We start from the raw sequence: 21706 nt of genomic DNA, 5'->3' as shown, positions 1-21706 counted from the left end.
TGGAAGATGAAATTTAATGTGGACAAGTGCAAAGTGATGCATATAGGGAAAAATAACCCTTGCTGTAGTTACACAATGTTAGGTTCTATCTTAGGAGCTACCACCCAGGAAAAAGATCTAGGCGTCATTGTGGATAATACATTGAAATCGTCGGCTCAGTGTGCTATGGTGATCAAAAAAGCAAAAGAATGTTAGGAATTATTAGGAAGAGAATGGTGAATAAAACGGAAAATGTCATAATGTATCGCTCCATGGTGAGACCGCACCTTTAATACTGTGCAATTCTGGTCACCGCATCTCAAAAAGGATATAGCTGCAGTGGAGAAAGTACAGAGAAGGGGCAACCAAAATGATAAGAGGCATGGAACAACTCCCCTATGTGGAAAGGCTAAAGAGGTTAGGGCTGTTCAGTTTGGAGAAGAGACTGCTGAGGGGGGATATGATAAAAGTCTACAAAATAATGAAAGTTCTTGAACAAGTTAATGTAAATCGGTTATTTATTCTCTCAGATAAAAGAAAGACCAGGGGGCACTCCATGAAGTTAGCAAGGAGCTGATTTAAAACAAATCGAAGAAAATTATTTTTCACTCAGGGCATAGTTAAGCTCTGGAATTCATTGCCAGAGGATGTGGTTACAGCAGTTACTGTAACTGGGTTTAAAAATGGTTTGGATAAGTTCCTAGAGGAAAAATCCATAAACTGCTATTACTATAATTAATAAGCAATAATAGCTTGTGATTTATCTAAGGTTTGGGTACTTGCCAGGTACTTGTGACTTGGATTGGCCACTGTTGGAAACAGGATACTGGGCTTGATGGACCCTTGGTCTGACCCATTCTGGCATCTCTTACGTTCTTAATCATAAACTATGCAAGCACAATATTTTTTCATGGTTCTCAGATTGCATATATATTTAAACTTCCTCATGCATTAAGATTCTCTCAGTCTGAGTCAATTGATGTTGTATCTATAAGACAAGTTCACCTTGCTGAAAGGTTGGGAAAAGCTTTTTTTTTGTCGCAAGGCCAATCATTTGGAACTCTCTCTTGGAACATTTATGAAAACTTACGTGCCCTCAGACATTTCAGAAGAAATCTAAAACCTTTCCATTCCGACACACTTTTGCTAATTAAGAACTTTGAGGTCATAAAGAGTTTATAAGCGATGCTCTTATGTTAAGGGTTACAGTCATGTTTCAACATGAGGCATAGCGGAAAGCTTCTTTTATTATGTTGTGCTTTTATGTTATTGTGCCATTTAAGCTTTTATGTCTGCTCAGCTTGAACCGGGTTATAAATCTATTAAATAAATAAAGCCCCAAGCATAGTCTTAAAATCTGGGAGACAGACTACAACAGCTGAGAGGGCATGGCTTTGGATAGGGGTCAGGTGGAAGCAGCAGTCAGCTGGCTGCCAAAGCCTGGAAAGCAAGCACAAGAAGAAAAGGAGGGAAGACAGGCCAACTCTGCAGCTCCGTCACCTGCTCTCTCAGGTGATGGTCTTATCCCATCGACGGAAGATATCCTTCTCCTCTTACATAAGTAACCCACAAAAAGAAACGGGGGTCTCTGGCACTGCACCAGGAAAAACCTGGTGCTACCTGCCGTGCAGGGTCATTTCCCTTCTCCTTATTGACCGTTGTGCCTTCCCCGCAGTACATCACTTGCACAATAGACCCTGCATTGGCCAGGATCTCCTGCCGCTGCACACAAACGGCTTCTGTTTTGCAATCAGAAAATACGTTAGGAAGAAACAAAGGGAGTGGGGGGAAAAGACCCAGGTTGAGGTGCGCGTGATCCCTTCTATATACCCTTCGCTTCCTTTGCAGGGCTGCTTGGCAGCAGGCGCCCTTTTGTCTCAAGTGTACCTTGCATTGCAAGAGGTTGCCGCAGGGAAGGTAATTAGATGCACTACGCCAACTCTGAGTAGACAAAAGGCCTTATTCAAAAATCTTTTCTTGGCTGAGACCCACAGCGTGTTTGCAGCGTTGGAAGCCAGCAAGCAGTATCTGTTCCCCCCCTATGCTTGATCATAAAAGTTCCCGTACTGCGCTCTCTTCGTCGGCAGCCGCGGATCTGCAAAGGCTCCTCGCGCTGACGCGACGCCACTCCAGGCATGGCCGCCGCGCGCTGACGTCACGCCGCGCCACGTTCAATATGGCGCCCGACAGGCAGCGCCCCCACGTGGGTAGTGACGGGGAAAGGCTCCGCCGGCGCTCGCTTCCCCCCTCCCAGCATGGCGGACGGGCCGGTGGCGGAGCTGCTCCTGCGGCGGCTGGGGGAGGAGGATGGCGGCGGTCTGGACAGCCTGGGCCTGGCGTCCGCGCTGGGCCTGGATCATCAGCAGGTGGTGGGAGCGGTGAAGAGCCTCCAGGCGCTGGGAGAGGTGAGATCGGAGCTTTGATGGCTGATGCAATAGGACGGGGGGGGGGGGGCAGAGCAAGCAGCCAGGCAACGCGGTACCGGGCCCGTGGAGCGGGTGGTATCACGGGGCTCGTTGCCCGCGTCAGAAAGGTGCCATGGGCACCCCAGTCTGTGGGGCAGGGGGAGAGCCTCTTGGTTTACCTGGCCTGGGGGTGAGGGAGGGTTTCATGGGGTGTCACACAGTTGCGCGTACGGAGACGGGGAGCAGCAGCAATCATTTTCCCCCCCTTCGCCTCCCTTGCTTGGCTCCCCAGGTCATTGAAGCGGAGCAGCTGTCCTCCAAGCGCTGGGAGCTGACGGCGGAAGGGAAGGAGACGGCGGAGGAAGGCAGCCACGAGGCCCGGGTCTTTCACAGCCTCCCTGCCCAGGGCCTGCCCCAGAACGAGCTGATGGTAAGCTGATTAATTAACGTCGGCAAGGGTCCTGTTACAAAACAAAATATATATATATAGAGAGAGAGAGAGAGAGAGATGTCTCCTTTCCTCCAGGGTTTTCATGTTCACATCTTCAGCTCTGCCCTCATGCTGTATTCTGACAGCTGTTGACCATTTTTGACAGCTGTCCTCCTGCTGCAGCGGCACCATCATGCCCTCGCGTACGTCTAGCTGTCAGTTTTTAGCATGGGCGTCCACATTTACCTGTCCATTTTTTTTTCTTTCTTTTTAAGAAACTTCCCTTCGGAAAAGTGGGCTTCAGCAAAGCGATGTCCAACAAGTGGATCCACCTGGACAAGAACGCGGACGGAGGGCCTCGGGTGTTCAGATCGGTGAGTTGTGAGGTCATCCCTGGCTGACTGTGATGTTCCTTCCTTCCTTCCTTCCTTTTCTCTCTCTCTCTCTGGGAGCGTGCGGCCAGTCTTCCCGATCCGGAGGAGGAGGCTGCATATCTCTTTCCGAAACGGTGGCAGGCAGTGACTGGTAACTTCAAAATGCCTAGAGGTTGGTTGTCGGCGTTAAGGGTACTATCGTTGGGAGTTAGACCCCCTAAATTTCCCCTTTTTTTTATTTTATTTTACTGGGAGGGGGCGCTTATATTTTTCGGCTCCTAGTAGGCGAATACGAAGAAGAGTTAGGGCAGGGCAGAAAGTTGGGCGCTTAGCGCCGATTGTCAGAATTGAGCCTCCTAACTTGAGAGCCAATCGGGGGGGAAAAGTGAACTGCAGGCCCGTATTTAAGGGAACTTTTGGCTAAAATTAAACACTTCAGCTTTTATTGGAATATCTGCCTCTCTCTGTGTTTATTTCCTATTAAACTGCAAGGCAAGGCAATCTCTTTCTTTTCTTAATAGTGTATCAGCGGTGCCACTTGTGGCTTTTATGATGTTAGCAGCGTAAAGCTTACAAGATGCTCATCCCAAAGAGGTTACAGGAGCTTTCCTTGCAGTGCAGGGAGTTTGCCGGCCGATACGACAGGGTTCTGCTAGCTCAGCTAAGGAGGGCTGCCCCTTTGACCCAGCGGTAAAGCCCCTAGTTCAGATCCTGAGACACCCCCCCCCCCCCCTTTGCAGTCTTGCAAAGTTCCCAGTGAGTGGTGAACCTTTACCAGGGAGTCAAAAGTGCAATGAGTTGGTGGCAGCGGTGGGATTAGAACCTGGGTCTGCAGGTGTGTTTACCAGCTCCGGGCCAGCGGCAGTCGGAGCTGGCAGCGGTTCCAGGGCTTCTCATCCCCCCTCCATCCTTGCACTCTGGGGCGTTCCAGGTGCAGAACGTGAAGGATTCTGTGAGGGAGAAGCTGCAGCTGGTGCACCAGGGACGGGCGGAAAGCCTTGACGAGAAGGAGAAGAGCGAAATGAAGAAACGGAAACTCCTGGCAGAAGTGTGAGTACCGACGAGATTGGGAGAGCAGTTTTGGGGAAGCGGAGGGGGGGGGGGATCAGTCTCTTAGCTTCACCCCCAATCTGAAAGGCGTTCCAGTGACCGCCTGACACAAACATGAACGGATTAGCCCGGAGGTAGCTGTTTGACTCTAAATGCAAAATATTGCTTCTTCCAAGGGCCACTGGAGGGCAGCAGCGAACTGAGGCCTGCATTAATCAGCCTCTGTCTACCTGTTTCGCCTCTTCCATCCTTTGTACAAGGACAGCCACAAACTGCAGTTCTAGTGGCCAGCAGATCTGTTTTCGGCCCGTGGACGTCTGCTGCCTTGGTAGCCCTTTGGTTCCCTTCAGTGGCCTTTGAGGACGATTTCTTTTATCTCTGGCGCCTTTTAGCTCGTAAATAGCAGTACCACCTCTCAGGGGGGTTAATCTGAGGCGGGGGCAGCATGTGCAGCCTGCTGCTTTCTCCTCAAGGTCCCGTGGGCCCCCCTAACTCCAGCTGCCACGCGTGCGTGCGAGCGCACGTACAATAGAGAGGAGGTGGTTGTCGAGCTTTGTTTGCTGATTTCCTGTGTCTTATCTCGTGTGTCTCTCTCCGCTGCAGAAACGTGAAGACGTATTTGATCAGGAAAGGTAACGCCTTCAGCACCACCGTCACAAAGCAAGAGACGGACCTCACCCAGGAGATGATAGCCAGGTGACGGTGCCCGGCCCATGGCAACGCGGCTTCCCGTGCTCCTTCAAGTGGCACGGAGTGAGGCCCTCTAGGGTTGTAAAGGGGCGTCTCGCGTGCTGCACGGCAGAAGGGGACGCGGGCTCCCTTCCCTTATTGTGGCAAATAATCCCCTTTGCGTAAGCTGGAGCCCAGCTGCTGCCGGGTAGTACCGGGCAGATAGCCGGGGACACTGGAGTTATTTGCGCGCTGAACACGATGCACGTGCGAGAGTGCAGAGGTGCAGAAACGATCCAGGAGGTGATGGCCTTTTCCGACCCACAAAAATATCGCTGTGACTGGGAGACCCGAGCATTGCGAAAAGGCTACCATCTGCGGCAACCTTCTGGGCTTGGGTTTTTTTTTTTCACTGTATTTTCTTCTCCTCCTCCTCCCCAGCGGCTCCTGGCATGACAAAAAGTTTAAGGCTTATAACTTCGATGCCTTGGGGCTGATGCCGGAATGTGGCCATCTGCACCCCCTGATGAAGGTCAGGACCCAGTTCCGGCAGATCTTTCTGGAGATGGGGTGAGCGGTCTGCTGAGGGGGTTATTTGTTCAGACGGTGCCGTCCTCGCGCACAGCGGCGTGGAAAATAGCCCACGCCCCAAAGAGAGAGAGAGAGAGCGAATTAGAGCGCAGGGGTGGGAGGAGGGAAGGTTAAGTGACCCGCCGGGGTTCCCCCCCCCCCCCCCCCCCCCCCACCACCGGCTTCTCTGCCCTGAACGATGCGGTTTAAGCAGAATATCGGACGCCGTGGCCCGGGTCCGCTCTCTGAGGCCGGAGCTGTTAGTCCGACAGCTCGTCGTTTCCTCCCCGCCCCTTCCTCCTCTCTTGCTGATGTGTTATTTTTTTTAATTGAATTTGTTTTCCGGGTAAACGTTTCCGTCTCTCCTTTCTTGGTTAACCTCTCGCTGTCTTTTGTCTTTTTTTATCCCAGCTTCACGGAAATGCCAACAAACAACTTCATTGAGAGCTCCTTCTGGAACTTCGATGCCCTGTTCCAGCCTCAGCAGCACCCGGCCAGGGACCAGCATGACACCTTCTTCCTCCTGGGTGAGTGCAGGGGGGTGGGACTCTTCTCCCTCACATCCCTTGGTTCAGACACTTCAGCTGCTCTCCTTCACACAGGGCTGGGGGGGGGGTGCATATGCCATTTGTCCTCTGCAGGGACCGTCGTCCCTTTCAAACAGTGACTGCTTTCCTGCGCTGGAGGTTGAGCTGGCTCTGACCTTGCATCTTATTTTTTTTTCCTGGTTGCCGGTCACACGGGCTGAGGCACCGGTGCGGCCCGTTTATTTAATGCGAGTTGCAGTGTACGGCTCTCTCCTAACGAGCCGGCTCCTTCTGGGGCTTAGGGGGAGAGGGCCAGCAGGCAGACAGTGAGCACAGTTAATGCTATGACCGTGTCTATTCCCCATCAACAGATCCCGCAGAGGCCACAGAATTTCCTATGGACTATCTGGGAAGAGTAAAGAAGGTGCACTCTGAGGGAGGCTACGGGTCACAGGGGTAAGAGAGAGGGGACTTTTGGAGGGGATCTGGGAGAGTGCAGAGTGAGGGACAGGCTGACCCATTGCACCTCTCCCCCCGGGCAGGTACAAATATGACTGGACCATCAAGGAGGCGACGAAGAACCTGCTGCGGACGCACACGACAGCCGTCAGCGCCCGTATGCTCTATCAGCTTGCTCAGCAGGTACGAGGGTGGGGGGGGGGAGAGGGATCGGGAAGGGAAATCCCATTTCTTTAGGAAAGTTGCTCCAGTTTCCAGCAGGGGAGAGCACCAGGCTCGGATGAAGGCAAACCTTGCTGACCGGCAGCGGAAACTGGAAATCGTGCCGCGCAGACCTCCGGGGATTTTCTAGGTCCTCCGTCATACGGCACCGTGTCCGTTCACTGGAGCTCGTGTGTCAGTCTGATCAGGATTGGATTCCGAAAGCGCCTTTAGGGTGTCGACTTGTCCATGGGACGTTCCTTCCCCGGTAGAGCCAAGCAGGCACACACATAGCAACGGTGGCAGAAAAAGACCAAACGGTACATCCTGTGTCCGCACGTCGAGTTTCTTACGGCAGTAACTGCCGCTCCGTGCAGGTTACCCCCCACACACACGTTTCTGTTAACGGTGGTAACTGCTGCTCCGTGTAGCGTCCGGCAGGGGCGAAGCGTGCTGTGCCCTTATCGCCACGCTAACCACCCCTCTCCTTTTCCCCCGCAGGAAGCGTTCACCCCTGTGAAGTATTTCTCTATTGACCGAGTCTTTCGGAACGAGACCCTGGATGCCACCCACCTGGCAGAGTTCCACCAGATCGAGGGCGTGGTGGCGGACTACGGGCTTACGCTGGGCGACCTCATGGGCACCCTGAAAGAGTTCTTTACCAAACTGGGTAAGGGGGGGGGGGGTGCACGCCTGGTCCCACGCCTCTTCCTCGCACCCTGGGCATAGTGTAGCGATTCGGGGGGAGTGTGTGAGTGTTGGAACCGATGCAGCAGAGGGAAGGAGGTGGTCTCTTATCTGCTTGTGCTGCTGTGCAGGAGCCTTCGAGATCTGCGGGAAGAGAGAGAGAGAGACAGAAGGATGAAAGCTTTCTGATGCTCTGCCAGCCAGAGAAACGGGGGGGAAGGGGAGGGGTGGTGGAGAAGTAGATTAAAGATGTGAGGGGTAAGACTTTTTTTTTTTTTGTACGTGTGTCTGTGTTTTTGTCAGGAATTACCAAACTGCGTTTCAAGCCAGCCTACAACCCGTACACCGAGCCCAGCATGGAGGTCTTCAGTTACCACGAAGGTAAGAAGAGCACCAGCTTGCTCTGGGGGGGGGGGGGGAGATCACTGCCCCCCCACGTGGAGAAACCGTGCCAAGAGAGCTTGGCTTGCCCTTCTCCCCCCCCCCCCCCCCCCCCGGAGAATCAGGGACGCAAGTTTCATCGCCGAGGTCCTAACCGTGGGCCATTCCTGCCTGGCGGGGGCTGAAATGCAGGACTTTATTTCCTAAGTCATTCAAACCTGTGCTCCACGACACAGCTCTTCCAACCCCCCCCAAACCCCCACTCCTTCTCTGTCGACGGCCGAGGGGCCCAGGGGACTCGCACTGTGGGAGTAAGAGATGCAGCTTTCCTCTCCCCCAGGCAAAGTCCTGAAGGGATCCCGGATTCAGCTCACGTTTTAATCGCCAGAGCGCAAATCGAGTGTTTGCGGATGGTTATAATAGCTCAGTCCTTACCCTTTTATTTAGAAAAGTGTGAAATTCTCCAAAATCGGGTTTATGAGAAAAGAATGAATGGGAGTGGGAAGTCTGTGATCCGTGATTTGCATGGGAGCAGGGTGGCCTCGCGGCTTTTTAGTGCCTCAGAAACGCACGCGCGGTTACCTCCCCCCCGGGGGTGGGGAGGGGAGGGGGGGCTGGTCTGGCGCCCCACGCTGCAACAGAGATGACCGACGCAGCGGCCGTGGCTACGACTCTGAAGCAAAGCCTCCCTCTCTCGCAGGACTGAAGAAATGGGTGGAGGTGGGCAACTCTGGGATGTTCCGGCCGGAGATGCTGCTGCCCATGGGCCTTCCAGCGGGGGTGTCCGTCATCGCCTGGGGGCTCTCCCTGGAGCGGTAAGTATGCCGGCAAGGTCCTGGGATTTGAGGGTCTTAACTCTTCCCTTTCTTTCTGGATGTGCAGGTGATGGGAGGAGGGAGTGTGTCCGTCCGCCCCCTGCTGGGGAGCGAAGGCACCAAAGGGAGCAGCTGCCTGGGGTGGCTGCGTCTGTCAGGGGATAACAGAAAACTGATCAGTCAGGAACTTTGAGACAGCGATGCAGGCTCTGCCATGTCTGATATTTCGGACGGGGGAGATGGTAATGGGAGCAGAATCTGAAGGAGCCCTGCCCGTGTGTGTCCTGACCCTTTAACTCAGTCTAGGAGCTGCGGATGTCAGAGCAGAGAGGACTTCTGGAGCTTCACAAATATTGTACCCGGGAAATAGTACGGATGGGTTAGATGGGTTCTTCTGCTGCAAGCCCTATTGGAAGACATCTGCTATAATCCTCGCAGGGGCTCAGCGGCTGCTGCCTCCATAAACTTCTTGGACCCCTATAAGCTGTCACCTAACCAGCAGATCCCTGATTGAGGAGGGGGCTAGCTGAAATGGGTGGTGACATTGCTCACTGCTGATTAATCCATGAGGACAGTGCTGGAGGTTTTCGAGTGGGGGCAGGATGACGGGAAAACAGTGTGTGCTTTTCATTCAGGGTTTAAGCTGCATTGTCTTAATTGCTTAGCAGGGCACAAGTGAGGTGCATTGACAGAGCTGTATATGGGGGGCTCCAGGTAGCAGAATGGTAGTTGTGAGATGTACTGGCAGAGCTTTGGTTAGAGGTTACTGTACGTTATGCTGTTTAGCTCTAGCTCTGTCTGTTTTCTTCCAGGCCCACCATGATCAAATACGGGATCAATAACATTCGAGAGCTGGTGGGACACAGGGTGAACCTGCAGATGGTCTACGACAGTCCGATTTGTCTCCTGGACTCGTAGCGTCATGGCTGGGACCACAGAAGGGGATGGGATGGGCTTCGTCCTGCCATCTCCCTGCTCCAGCACCCTGAGGAACCTCACATTTATTTCCAGCGGTGGTGCTGCTCCTCCCTCTTGGAGTTCCCAGTTGGAGACCGTACTGTGTGCCCATTCTGGCTCCTTGCCCTCCCGTTCCCAGCCTGTGCTGGAAGCCCCTCTGACTCTGGTAAGATGGAGTCCTTGCAGAATTACCCCAAGCATTTTTTTTCTTTGCCGTGGAAAGTACCAGGAAGGGGCTGGAATTGGTCTTTTTTTTTTTGGATGCAATAAAGACATTTATTACAACTCTTTATCGTGTGTATTGTGTGTTAGCGTGCCTGAAAGTTAAGAACACTTTCTCCCCTTCCCCCCCATCCCGTCTTGATGAAGATGCACAATGGTAACCCAGTTAGGTGAAAAATCATTCGATCTTAAACTCGTGTCGACACAGTCGTGTATTCAGTATGTGTACGAAGATACTCAGAGCCACCCTATGGCAGAGGATTCTCGTCCCTCTGCTGAGGATTATTCCATATGTTATAGCTCTTCCGGATGTTTATGGAATTTCCCGACATTGCTGCGATAATGGGCAGTAATTTCGGCCAGGACGTATATTTTTTCCCCACTATGGTAGGTACATGTGAGAGCTTCCAAGGTCCCGGCTACAGCTGACGAGGATGTAATTAACCGGAGTATTATCACCAGTCTTGTATGGAAAAAATGGGTACCCCTAGGGGGGCCTGTTGTGGTTGCAGAGAAACTATATTTTCATTGATATGATGAAGCCGTGACTCCATGCCCTTCCACAGACCGCTAACTTTAGGGCAGGACCACCCCATATGGTAATATGTTCCCTGCAATTCACACCCTCTCCAACATTGATCAGGGACTGCCACGTTCATTTTACAAGGTAGTGCCATCTAAATAATAGTTTTAGCGAGTTTTCTATCGGGGACGCTGCAGTCAATCCCTTGCCAATCTTTTGGAAAAATTGCCTCCCGCTCTTTAAGCGGAAAAGGGTTTTTTCCCACGCCGATAAGTGGCTAGGCTTAATAGACAAAATTTCTTCCCAGCATGCTATACCCTCTCGCTAGAACTGTAGCGGCTCAGTCAGCCTGGGCGCATAGAGTTTCAAAATCAGAGCGCCCCAGCTGAGGGCGACCTGCTAGCGTGTTTCCGTTAGCAAAATGGCGTAATTGTGGATGTAATTTATCTGACTTAGATATATACCCATATTTCAGTTTCAGCTCCTGGAAGGGAACCAGATCCTTACTGCCCCCATGGGATTAGACCCTTCTCTTTCCAGGTAAAAAAAAAAAAGCCTTAGTTCCCTGTATGTACCCGGATCAGTCCAGACCGTGGGTTGAGCCTACCCACATCTTAGGGGTACAGTCCCTGCCAGTAACCTTCCAAACTGGGGACACTTAAACCCCCCCTGCTGTCGATTCTGATACATAATTCGTCTTGCGATTCTAGGCCGCTTCCCCTCCCAAATAAACAATAGTAACCTCTCTTCCCTGTACGTACCAGGATCAGTCCAGGATACCTGGGTTGTGACTCCGCACCAGTAGATGGAGACAGACTAAAACTTGTGGGCGGAGCATATATGCCCCTGTGCCAGTCACAGCCCCTCAGTCTTACTCTGTCTCCAGTAGGTGGTGCAGGTTCGGTCACAGCCCTGTCGGGCCTGATTCTGGTTGTTAGTCAGGTTCGCTTTTTGGGTTTTATTTTCTATTAGGCCTATTTGGTTTTTTTCTGTAAATTGGGTTTTGTTTAATTTGGTTAATTTTAGTCCCGGTTGCCCTGCCTCCCTGGGGAGTTGAGAGGTCCTGAGGGGACTACCCTCCCCAGGTGGAGGCCGCTGCTAGGGTTGAGGACCCGGCTGGACTAGTAGCAGCGTCAGGGGTGACACCGGGGAGCCCGGTTCACTCACCCCTGCAGGACAGAGGGCTTTTTCAGTACCAGGGACAGCGTTTTCTGTAAAAAAAAAAAAAGTGTTTGACTTTTGTTTCTGTCGGCTCTCCGTTGCCTGGCGTTGCGCTCCGTCCCGTCCCGCTCGGGGGGGGGGGGGGGGGCGTCGTCGGCAGGGGGGAGGTCGCTGATTTCGCCGCGGTGATTTTTTTCTTTTTCTTCAGCGCCCCTCAGTGTTTTTCGGCGCGTCCTTTGTTTTCCCGCGATTTTCTCGATGCCGCGCGGCTCGCAGTGCAGGGCCTGCGGCTCGGCGCGCGCGCGTCTCTCCGTGCAGGGCCTGCGGCTCGGCGCGCACGCGTCTCTCCCGGGACGGCCTTTGCTCGGCCTGCGTCCCGGGAGACGAGGGATCATCGGGGGCACCTCGGGGGACCCGTTCCCGGGTGGCACGATCGCCGTCGCAGGGGGGAGGGGCCCCTGACAGGCCTCCTGGTTCTTTCCCGGTTTCCGCGGGAGTGGCGGCCATTTTGTCCACCGGCCGGGTAGTCTCACGCGAAACGGTGGAGGCCTCGGTTTTGCCCCCTGAGCTCTCCCCGCAGTGGGGTGCGGCGGGGGAGGCCCCCTCGGAGGGGCCCCGGTCCCAGGGGACTTCGGAAATCGATTCTTCGGATTCGGGCGAGCTCTCAGAGGATTTAGCGCTTTGCTGCGCAAGGTGCTCCGATATAGGCGAAGCAAGCGCAGTCGGGGGGACGCCTCGCGCGCTCGGGTCCACCGGTCCCCGCCGAAGAAAAAGCCGGCCAGGAGGACGGCGAAGGTCGCCCAGGCCGCGGGCCGGAGCAAGCGGCTTCCGCGAGGGGTGCCGCAGGGCTCGGAGTCCGAAGAATCCGCCGAGGCGGACACGGAGGCCTCTGAGGAACCCCTGCCGGGAGCCGGGAAGGCAGCGTCAGATGGCTCCGCGCAGCTCGCTACGGGGAAAAGAGCACAGGCCGTCGATGGGGATGACCCCAAGGTGGTGCGTTTGTTCCTTAGGGAGGAGCTGTCGCCGCTTATCCCGGCCATTCTCCAGGAGCTGCGGATTGATGCCCCTCCGGTGGTGGTCCGCCAGGAGGCAAATATGGATCCTGTCCTGCTCGGGCTCACAGGGCCGGCGGTTGCTTTTCCTTTTCATTTTTTCGTCCACGGATATCCTCTTCAAGGAATGGGATACTCCGGAGTTGGATTTGAAGGTCAGCAAGGCCATGGACAAGCCTTACCCTTTGCCGGAGGACGCGCTGGAGCTCCTCCGGCTCCCAAAAGTGGATTCGGCGGTGTCCGCTGTCACGAAGAGGTCTAACATCCCGGTCACGGGAGCGACAGCCCTCCGGGATATTCAAGACCGGAAGTTGGAGGTTCAACTCAAAAAGATTTTCGAGGTCTCTGTCCTAGGAGTGCGGGCCGCCATGTGCACGAATTTTGCTATGCGGGCTAGTCTGCGCTGGGCTCAAGTCCTTCAGGCGAATGCAGGTCTCTCTGCAGAGGAAGCTTCTCAAGCAGACAGGTTGGAGGCAGCCATTGCCTATGGGGCCGATGCGCTCCATGATCTGTAGCGCACCTCAGCTCACTCCATGGTGGCAGCGGTGTCGGCGCATCGTCTTCTTTGGCTGCGCAACTGGGCAGCGGATGGCTCTTCCAAGGCTCACCTCGGGGCATTGCCATTTAAAGGGAAATTGCTATTTGGCAAGGAGTTAGATGATTTGTTGGTTTCCCTAGGTGAGAATCGAGCGTTTAAGCTGCCGGAGGATAGGTCCCGTCCGCGATCTTCCTTCTCAGGCAGAGCCCGGTTCCGGGGGCCCAGGAAGTCCAGACCGCAAAGATCCTCTGGATCCTCATATAGGTCGTCCTCCTCGCGGAACGCTCAGTGGCAGCAGTCCTTTCGGGGCAAGCGTTTTGGCCGGCAAGGAGGGGCTCCGTTGGGTGCGGGGGCCAAGCCTTCACAATGAAGTCCGGCCGGCCCATCCCTCCTCGTGGCCTCGGCACGTTGTCCCAAACGTGGGGGCGCGTCTCTCCTTCTTTCTCGAGGAATGGGCCAGCATGACGTCGGATCAGTGGGTCCTCGATGTGATAAGACACGGCTACGAGTTAGACCAAGAAAGACGGCTCTTTCCGCCCCATTCTGGATCTGAAGGGAGTCATCAGATGCCTTCGGGTTCCTCATTTCAAGATGGAAACCACTCGTTCCGTGATCGCGTCAGTGCGCCCCGGCGAATTCCTGGCGTCCCTAGACCTCACAGAAGCATACCTTCATGTAGGCATCCATCTAGCTTTTCAGCGGTTCCTGCGGTTTTGCATTCTGCGCAGGCACTTCCAGTTCCGGGCGCTCCCGTTCAGCCTAGCGACAGCGCCTCGGACATTCACGAAAGTGATGGTGGTCGTGGCGGCGCAGTTGCGGCGGGAAGGCCTGCTGGTTCACCCTTACCTCGACGATTGGCTAATCCGAGCGAAGTCTCAGAGTCTGTGTCGGCAGGCGGTGACCAGGGGGTTACAGCTCTTGCAGTCCCTGGGCTGGGTGGTCAACTACAACAGAGTCATCTCGAACCTTCTCAGTCCTTGGAGTATCTTGGAGCCCTTTTCGACACGAAGCGAGGCAAGGTGATTCTCTCTCAGGAACGGATATGCAATCTGCAGTCTCAGGTGCTACGTCTTCTGTCGCTACACCGGCCACGAGTCTGCGATTACCTGACGGTTCTGGGGTCTATGGCATCCACTCTGGCGTTAGCCCCTTGGGCGTTCGCTCATCTACGACCGCTGCAGTCCTCATTGCTTTCCCGCTGGAAACCGGTTTCCAAGGATTTTTATCTACCTCTCCCTCTCGAGGGTCAGGCGCGAGCCAGCCTGAGCTGGTGGCGGGATTCCAAGCATCTCTCCTGTGGAGTGTCCATTCTGGTGCCCGACTGGACGGTGGTGACCACGGATGCCAGTCTTTCCGGCTGGGGGGCAGTGTGCCAAGGGAAGTCGGTTCAGGGTCTGTGGTCAGAGTCGCAGACCCGGTGGTCTATCAACCGGCTGGAGACCAGAACGGTCCGTCTGGCGCTGCATGCTTTTCTACCCCTAGTACGCGGACAGGCGGTCCGGGTATTGTCGGACAACGCTACCACCGTGGCTTACATCAATCGCCAGGGCGGGGCAAGAAGTCCTCTAGTGGCGGAGGAGGCGTGGCTCTTGATGCTCTGGGCAGAGCGGCATCTCAGCCATCTCGCTGCGTCCCACATTGCAGGAGTCGACAACGTCCAGGCGGATTTTCTCAGCCGTCACCGTCTGGATCCCGGAGAGTGGGAGCTGGCGGAAGAGGCGTTTCTCTTCATCTGCAAGACTTGGGGAACGCCCCACATGGATCTGATGGCCACGTGGCACAGCGCAAAGGCTCCGAGATTTTACAGGCGACGTCGCGAAAGGGGCGCAGAGGGAGTCGACGCGTTGGTGCTTCCCTGGCCGGCGGATGTGCTTCTGTATGTGTTCCCACCGTGGCCCATGATCGGCAAGATTCTGCGGCGCATAGACTTGCACCCGTCCAACGTGATCATGGTGGTGCCGGAGTGGCCGCGCCGTCCCTGGTTTGCGGACTTAGTCCAGTTGTCGGTGGCCGCCCCCCTTCGCCTTCAGGGGTTCGCGGGGCTTTCTTCGGCAGGGCCCCGTCTGTTTGGAGGATGCGGATCACTTCTGTCTCGCGGCATGGCTTTGAGAGGTACCGGTTGAAAAGAAAAGGCTACTCGGATGCGGTCGTTACTACGTTGCTGAGATCCTGAAAACAGTCTACTTCCCTGGCTTATGTTCGGGTCTGGGTAGTGTTTGAGGAATGGTGCGTGGAGCGGGGTCTGAATCCCACTTCCGCTTCTATTTCTGATATTTTGGCGTTTCTCCAGGCGGGGCTCGCCAAAGGTTTAGCGTGCAATTCCCTTCGGGTCCAAGTGGCGGCGCTTGGGTGCTTGCGAGGTGAGGTCCGGGGAGTCTCTCTGGCTCTCCACCCAGATATCTCCCGCTTTCTTAGGGGGGCTAAGCACCTCCGTCCTCCGTTGCGGCCCCTTGCCCGTCTTGGAACCTCAACTGGGTACTCTCAGCCTTATGCTCAGCGCCGTTTGAGCCCCTGAAACGTTATACGCTCAAGGATCTCACGTTGAAGACCGTATTCCTGGTGGCGATTGCATCAGCCAGTCGTGTTTCAGAATTACAGGCGTTGTTCTGTAGGGAGCCCTTCTTGCGCATCTCCGATTCGGGGGTTTCCTTGCGGACGGTTCCCTCCTTCCTTCCTAAGGTCGTGTCGTCGTTCCATTTGAATCAGTCGATTGAACTTCCCGCTTTCATGTTTGGGGAGTCTTCGGACCCGAAAACGAAAGACTTGGGAAAACTAGATGTGCGGAGGTCCCTTCTTCGCTATCTAGAGGTTACTAATCCGTATCGGGTGACGGATCATCTGTTTGTGTTGACTTCGGGTCCAAAGAAAGGTGCTGCGGTGTCCCGCACGACAATTGCCCGTTGGCTCAAGGAAGCCATTGGTTCTGCGTATCTTCTGCGTGGAAAATCGCCGCCAGTGGGTCTTCGGGCTCATTCGACGCGGTCTCACGCTGCGTCTTGGGCGGAATCTTCTCAGGTGTCGCCTCAAGAGATTTGCAGGGCGGCTACCTGGAAGTCGTTGCATACCTTCTTTAAACATTACCGGTTGGATGTTCAGGCTACTGAAGCTGGGGGTTTTGGAGAGAGGGTACTCCGAGCGGGACTCTCTGCTTCCCACCCTCGGTAAGTTGGCTCTGGTACATCCCAGGTGTCCTGGACTGATCCTGGTACGTACAGGGAAAGGAAAATTAGTTTCTTACCTGATAATTTTCGTTCCTGTAGTACCAAGGATCAGTCCAGGATCCCGCCCACAGTGCTGCGCTATAGTAATGGAGAGTCCGCTCTTTATTGTTTCATTGTTTCTTTCACTACGCTGACCCTTCTTGAGTTGCTCTCCCAGTTTGGGAGTCTACGCTGACCCTTCTTGAGTTGCTCTCCCGGTTTGGGAGTCTGGTTTCGGTAGGGGTGTTGGATTTCTTTCGTTTCCCTACCAAGTTTGTATGGTTAGTTATGGTTGCCTTTTTGGCTTTTGTCTACTTTGACATTACGTATGACTGAGGGGCTGTGACTGGCACAGGGGCATATATGCTCCGCCCACAAGTTTTAGTCTGTCTCCATCTACTGGTGCGGAGTCACAACCCAGGTATCCTGGACTGATCCTTGGTACTACAGGAACGAAAATTATCAGGTAAGAAACTAATTTTCCTTTGCCATTTATGTAACCGTTGACGAGGTATTGGTGTTGGCAGAGTTTGGAGTAGATAATTTGGGCAGGACGTTCATTCTGATGGCCGCTATTCGGCCGAGCCACGAGATACGATATCTATTCCATTCCTCCAAGTCCTGAGAGATTCTAGACCATAAGGGAGCATGGTTCAGTTGAAGTTAAGTCTCGGGTAGCGCTACGCTACACTCCCAGGTATTTTACTTTTGGGTTCACCCGCTTAAATCGAAACTGGGACCCAAGGTTGGAAGCAGTGACCGGCTCGGTACTGATATTGAGGCTTTCAGATTTATCCCAGTTCATGCGGAAGGCCGGATATGCGACTGAATTCCTCCAGGGCCCGAGTCACTGCTGGTAGTGAAGTTGCTGGATCTGTAAGGACTGTCATAATGTCGCCTGCGAACAGTGACAGTTTCGAAGAGAATTGGCCGAGCTCAACTCCCCCCGTATTGCTGTATCGGTAGGTACCCCGATGGCAAGGGGCTCTAGAAAGAGTGCAAAAAGGAGCGGAGATAAGGGACATCCCTGTCTTGTGCCTCTTTGTACATTAAAGGTAGGGGAATATCCTCCATTAACTCCATTAATACAGGCTAACGGCTCTTTGTACAGCTGTTGTAGCCACTGCAAGAAATGGTCACCAAAGTTCAATTTCCGCAGAAGGGCAAACAGATAGGGCCAGTGCACCATATCAAAGGCTTTCTCGGCGTCAACCGAGAGAGCCAAAGCTGGTATTTTCTGTGATTGTACCCACCAGATTAAATCTATAATTTTATGGACATTTATCACTCGCCTGGCATCCGGGGATAAAGCCAGCTTGAGCGGGATGGATAATTTGTGCAATAAAACTATTTAGGCATGAAGCTAAAAATCTTGGCAAGAATCTTTAGATCTATGTTAATTAAAGAAATTGGTCCGTATGACCCACATAAGGTGGGATCACGACCAGGTTTGGCCAACGCAGTGATCCCAGCCGTGTTGGCAGCAGCTGTCAGAGAAGTACCCTACCTTCAGGGCTCTAAAACATTTTGCTAGGGTGGGAGATAACTGGGGCTCGAAGACTTGGTAAAATCTTCCAGTAAATCCATCGAGCCCTGGGGATTTACCCGGTGTCAGTGATTTTTATAGCCGCAGTAATTTCAACTTCCGAAATATCCTTGTTTAATATTTCCCTCTGTAAGATGGTTAGTTCTGGGAGGGCTGTAGTACTATCCAGATATTTAGCTATGAGGTCAGGGTGAATAGACTAATAGAGTCATCCTTGGCATATAACTCAATGTAGAACTGATGAAAACGTTGACGTATTGCTTTATTGTCAGTCATCATGTCCCCATCCTGGGCTTTGATTTTTACTATTGTCGCCTGTGCTTGCCTTTTCTTTAGCGAATGAGCTAGCAGTTTGCCCGCCTTATTTCCACCTTCAAAATATTTTTGTTGCGCTAAGGTCATTTGATGTGCTATCTGCGTAGCGTCCAATGATGCAATACGGAGTCGAAGCTCGCGCATTATGGCTAAATTGCTTTGGTCCTTGTTCCCTCCTTTTTTTTTAATATGGCAGCTCTAGAAATAGATTTGCCCCGAAAAACTGCCTTTAAGCATTCCCAAATTTCTACCGAATTCGACTCCCCAGTATCAGTATCTATATACTCCTGTATTTCTGCAGCAACCTGGGTTACGTGAGTGGCATCGTCCAATAAAGAGTCATTGAGCCTCCAAAACCGTTGACCTTGATCCAACTCTTTGAGCCGCAGTGTGAACCATATAGACGCATGGTCGGACCAAAGAATTGGTTCAAATGTCCAAGGACTCCACCCTGGGCATACGACTTCTACTTCCCATAAACATGTCAAGTCGGGAGTAGATCTCGTGTGGATGTGAGTAAAACGAGTAATTCCTGGTTGTGGGATTCCGAGATCTCCAAATATCTATGATCCCATGAGTGCGTATTCAGGCTTTGAAAGCCTTCCTCGCTACTTTGGAGTCAGTGCTGCGCCTGGACGAGTTGTCTAGCCTCGGGTTAGCAGTCAAGTTAAAATCACCTCCCATAACTATATGACCCTCCACCTTTGATGCTGAAAGACTGTTGAAGGAATCATAAAAGGTGTCTTTATGAGAAGTAGGCCCGTATATAGATATTAAAGAGAAAGTTTCCCCTCCCATGACCAATTTTACCACTAGATATCTACCTTCCTGGTCGGGTAAAGTCTCCTTTCAATTCAAACTGACAATTCTTATGGAGCATAATGCCCACTCCTGTATATTTGTGTGTAGGTGATGCCGCTGCCCAGTATTGATGTGGACTCTTATCAGGAGACATCAATTTTTTATACCGTCTCCGTAAGTGCGTTTCTTGTAGTAGGACCACGTCTGCATGTAAACGCTCCAGTTCTTTAAAGAGTAAGCATCTTTTTCGAGTGGCATTTAAACCCTTTACGTTAAGTGAAAAAAAATGTAATAGTTGCCATTCGTGTGGCTCCCCTTCTCATCTCTTAGAGCTATACATTTGTGCCCTTGCCCAGAGTAGGGTATAATGTCAGCCGGGGTGGGGGGGGGGGTCTCCTCAGGAAACGGGACAAAGGGATGTAGTTCAGCCATAACAGAAATGAGAATAAAGACGGGTGCCCTGTTGCAAACTGGTTTAAGGCTGCCCAGAACCTCGGGTGTTGGTCTTGGACTTTTTTTTTTTTACGGGAGTGTGCGTTTGTAGGTGAGGGGGAGAAAGAACGCTGGCTGTGGTTCATGCTTACGCTGTGGCCTACGTACTAAGCATTTGGAAAAACCCTTTAGATTCAAACATCTTATCTCTTGAGAGAGGAATGAAAGGGGGGTTGTCAGCTACTCTTTTGTTTTTGTATACCTGGCCTCACCTTGCCCCGCATGGGCCTTGTCTTGCCAGGAGATGGTTCTGACCCATTTCAGTGGTTATGCAAGCACCCGCGAAGGAGCCAGGTTGAGAGCCCCTCCATCCCATAAGAGCTGCAGATGGACTTTTGCTAACAACCCCTGCTCTGTGCCTAAACCCAAGAGGCCTGGGCAGTGCTTGTTTCACCAACAATAACCCCCATTCCTAGCTCCCTATAAAACCGCCTCACTGTTCTCTTGCTTCTGGCTCACATCTGCTCGATTTACAACTTAAAATCTCTCTCCTGTACTCATGCAGTGAGAAAACAGCAGCTGAGGCCTGGCCTGTGTTTTTCTTTTTCTGTAACTACTACCGGCTTTAGTGAGTGTGGTCAGTTCCTGAAATGGTGTGAATGAAAATAAACAAACGGATTCTCCTTCCTACTGCTAGCATTTTTAAGTCTGTCCTAATTAGGGAGTGTCTGTACTTGGGATCCTGTTCTCTAGTAATCTCATGCTTACTGCTCTTATGAGCAGAGGGAAATATCCAAAGCAAATGGAAATCCAAACTGAAAATGACCAGTTAAGTGAAGCAAATTGAAAATGACTCTGGAAAAAAACATACATTTTGTTTCAAATTTTTTGGAAAATAGTGCCTGCTATTTTAAAATAATGTGTACTGTTTTTCAAAACAATAACTAAAGAAAATGAAAAAAAAATCTTATTATAGGCCAAAAATGGCCCCAAAATGAAAGCAGTTAACCAAAACAAAAATGTAGACCACAGACATCCCTAATGCAAACACTGGGCAAGATTACCCTCACTCCATGAGCCTGTAACTTTGAGTGTCCTGCACCCCGTTACACCCTTGCTGGCTCATTTAATTGGCCATGGCGGGCATGAATTATTAAGGTAAGTGATGAAGTTAGTCACTCCATGAGCCTGTAACTTTGGGTGTCCTGCACCCCGTTACACCCCTGCTGCCTCATTTAATCAGCCATGGCGGGCATGAATTATTAAGGTAAGTGATGAAGTTAGTCACTCCATGAGCCTGTAACTTTGGGTGTCCTGCACCCCGTTACACCCCTGCTGCCTCATTTAATCAGCCATGGCGGGGCATGAATTATTAAGGTAAGTGATGAAGTTAGTCACTCCATGAGCCTGTAACTTTGGGTGTCCTGCACCCCGTTACACCCCTGCTGGCTCATTTAATCATGGCGAGCATGAATTATTAAGGTAAGGGATGAAGTTAGTCACTCCATGAGCCTGTAACTTTGGGTGTCCTGCACCCCGTTACACCCCTGCTGCCTCATTTAATCAGCCATGGCGGGCATGAATTATTAAGGTAAGTGATGAAGTTAGTCACTCCATGAGCCTGTAACTTTGGGTGTCCTGCACCCCGTTACACCCCTGCTGGCTCATTTAATCATGGCGGGCATGAATTATTAAGGTAAGGGATGAAGTTAGTCACTCCATGAGCCTGTAACTTTGGGTGTCCTGCACCCCGTTACACCCCTGCTGGCTCATTTAATCAGCCATGGCGGGCATGAATTATTAAGGTAAGTGATGAAGTTAGTCACTCCATGAGCCTGTAACTTTGGGTCTCCTGTACCCCGTTACACCCCTGCTGGCTCATTTAATCAGCCATGGCGGGCATGAATTATTAAGGTAAGTGATGAAGTTAGTCACTCCATGAGCCTGTAACTTTGGGTGTCCTGCACCCCGTTACACCCCTGCTGGCTCATTTAATCAGCCATGGCGGGCATGAATTATTAAGGTAAGTGATGAAGTTAGTCACTCCTTGAGCCTGTAACTTTGGGTGTCCTGTACCCTGTTACACTCCTGCTGGCTCATTTAATCAGCCATGGCGGGCATGAATTATTAAGGTAAGGGATGAAGTTAGTCACTCCATGAGCCTGTAACTTTGGGTGTCCTGTACCCTGTTACACTCCTGCTGGCTCATTTAATCAGCCATGGCGGGGCATGAATTATTAAGGTAAGGGATGAAGTTAGTCACTCCATGAGCCTGTAACTTTGGGTGTCCTGTACCCCGTTACACCCCTGCTGGCTCATTTAATTAGCCATGGCGGGCATGAATTATTAAGGTAAGTGATGAAGTTAGTCACTCCTTGAGCCTGTAACTTTGGGTGTCCTGTACCCTGTTAC

At 52.4% G+C, this 21706-nt stretch overlaps 1 protein-coding gene across 1 annotated transcript; it reads left to right on the top strand.

Annotated features, from left to right (window-relative positions):
- The first annotated feature begins 2203 nt into the window (after window positions 1-2203).
- On the top strand, window positions 2204-9796 carry LOC115080719 (phenylalanine--tRNA ligase alpha subunit-like). Its single transcript, XM_029585095.1, has 13 exons — window positions 2204-2384; window positions 2677-2814; window positions 3090-3188; window positions 4120-4238; window positions 4842-4934; window positions 5349-5477; window positions 5889-6004; window positions 6376-6460; window positions 6547-6646; window positions 7166-7334; window positions 7655-7732; window positions 8433-8547; window positions 9360-9796. Exons 1-13 carry the CDS (start codon window positions 2235-2237, stop codon window positions 9463-9465), a joined length of 1497 nt encoding a protein of 498 aa, XP_029440955.1. The 5' UTR covers window positions 2204-2234; the 3' UTR covers window positions 9466-9796.
- The last annotated feature ends 11910 nt before the right edge of the window (window positions 9797-21706 follow it).

Source organism: Rhinatrema bivittatum, chromosome 19, assembly GCF_901001135.1.
Source record: "Rhinatrema bivittatum chromosome 19, aRhiBiv1.1, whole genome shotgun sequence".
In the NCBI taxonomy this organism is placed as follows: domain Eukaryota; kingdom Metazoa; phylum Chordata; class Amphibia; order Gymnophiona; family Rhinatrematidae; genus Rhinatrema; species Rhinatrema bivittatum.
Note: the sequence above shows the minus strand (reverse complement) of the source record. Positions and strands in the feature narration are given on the sequence as shown.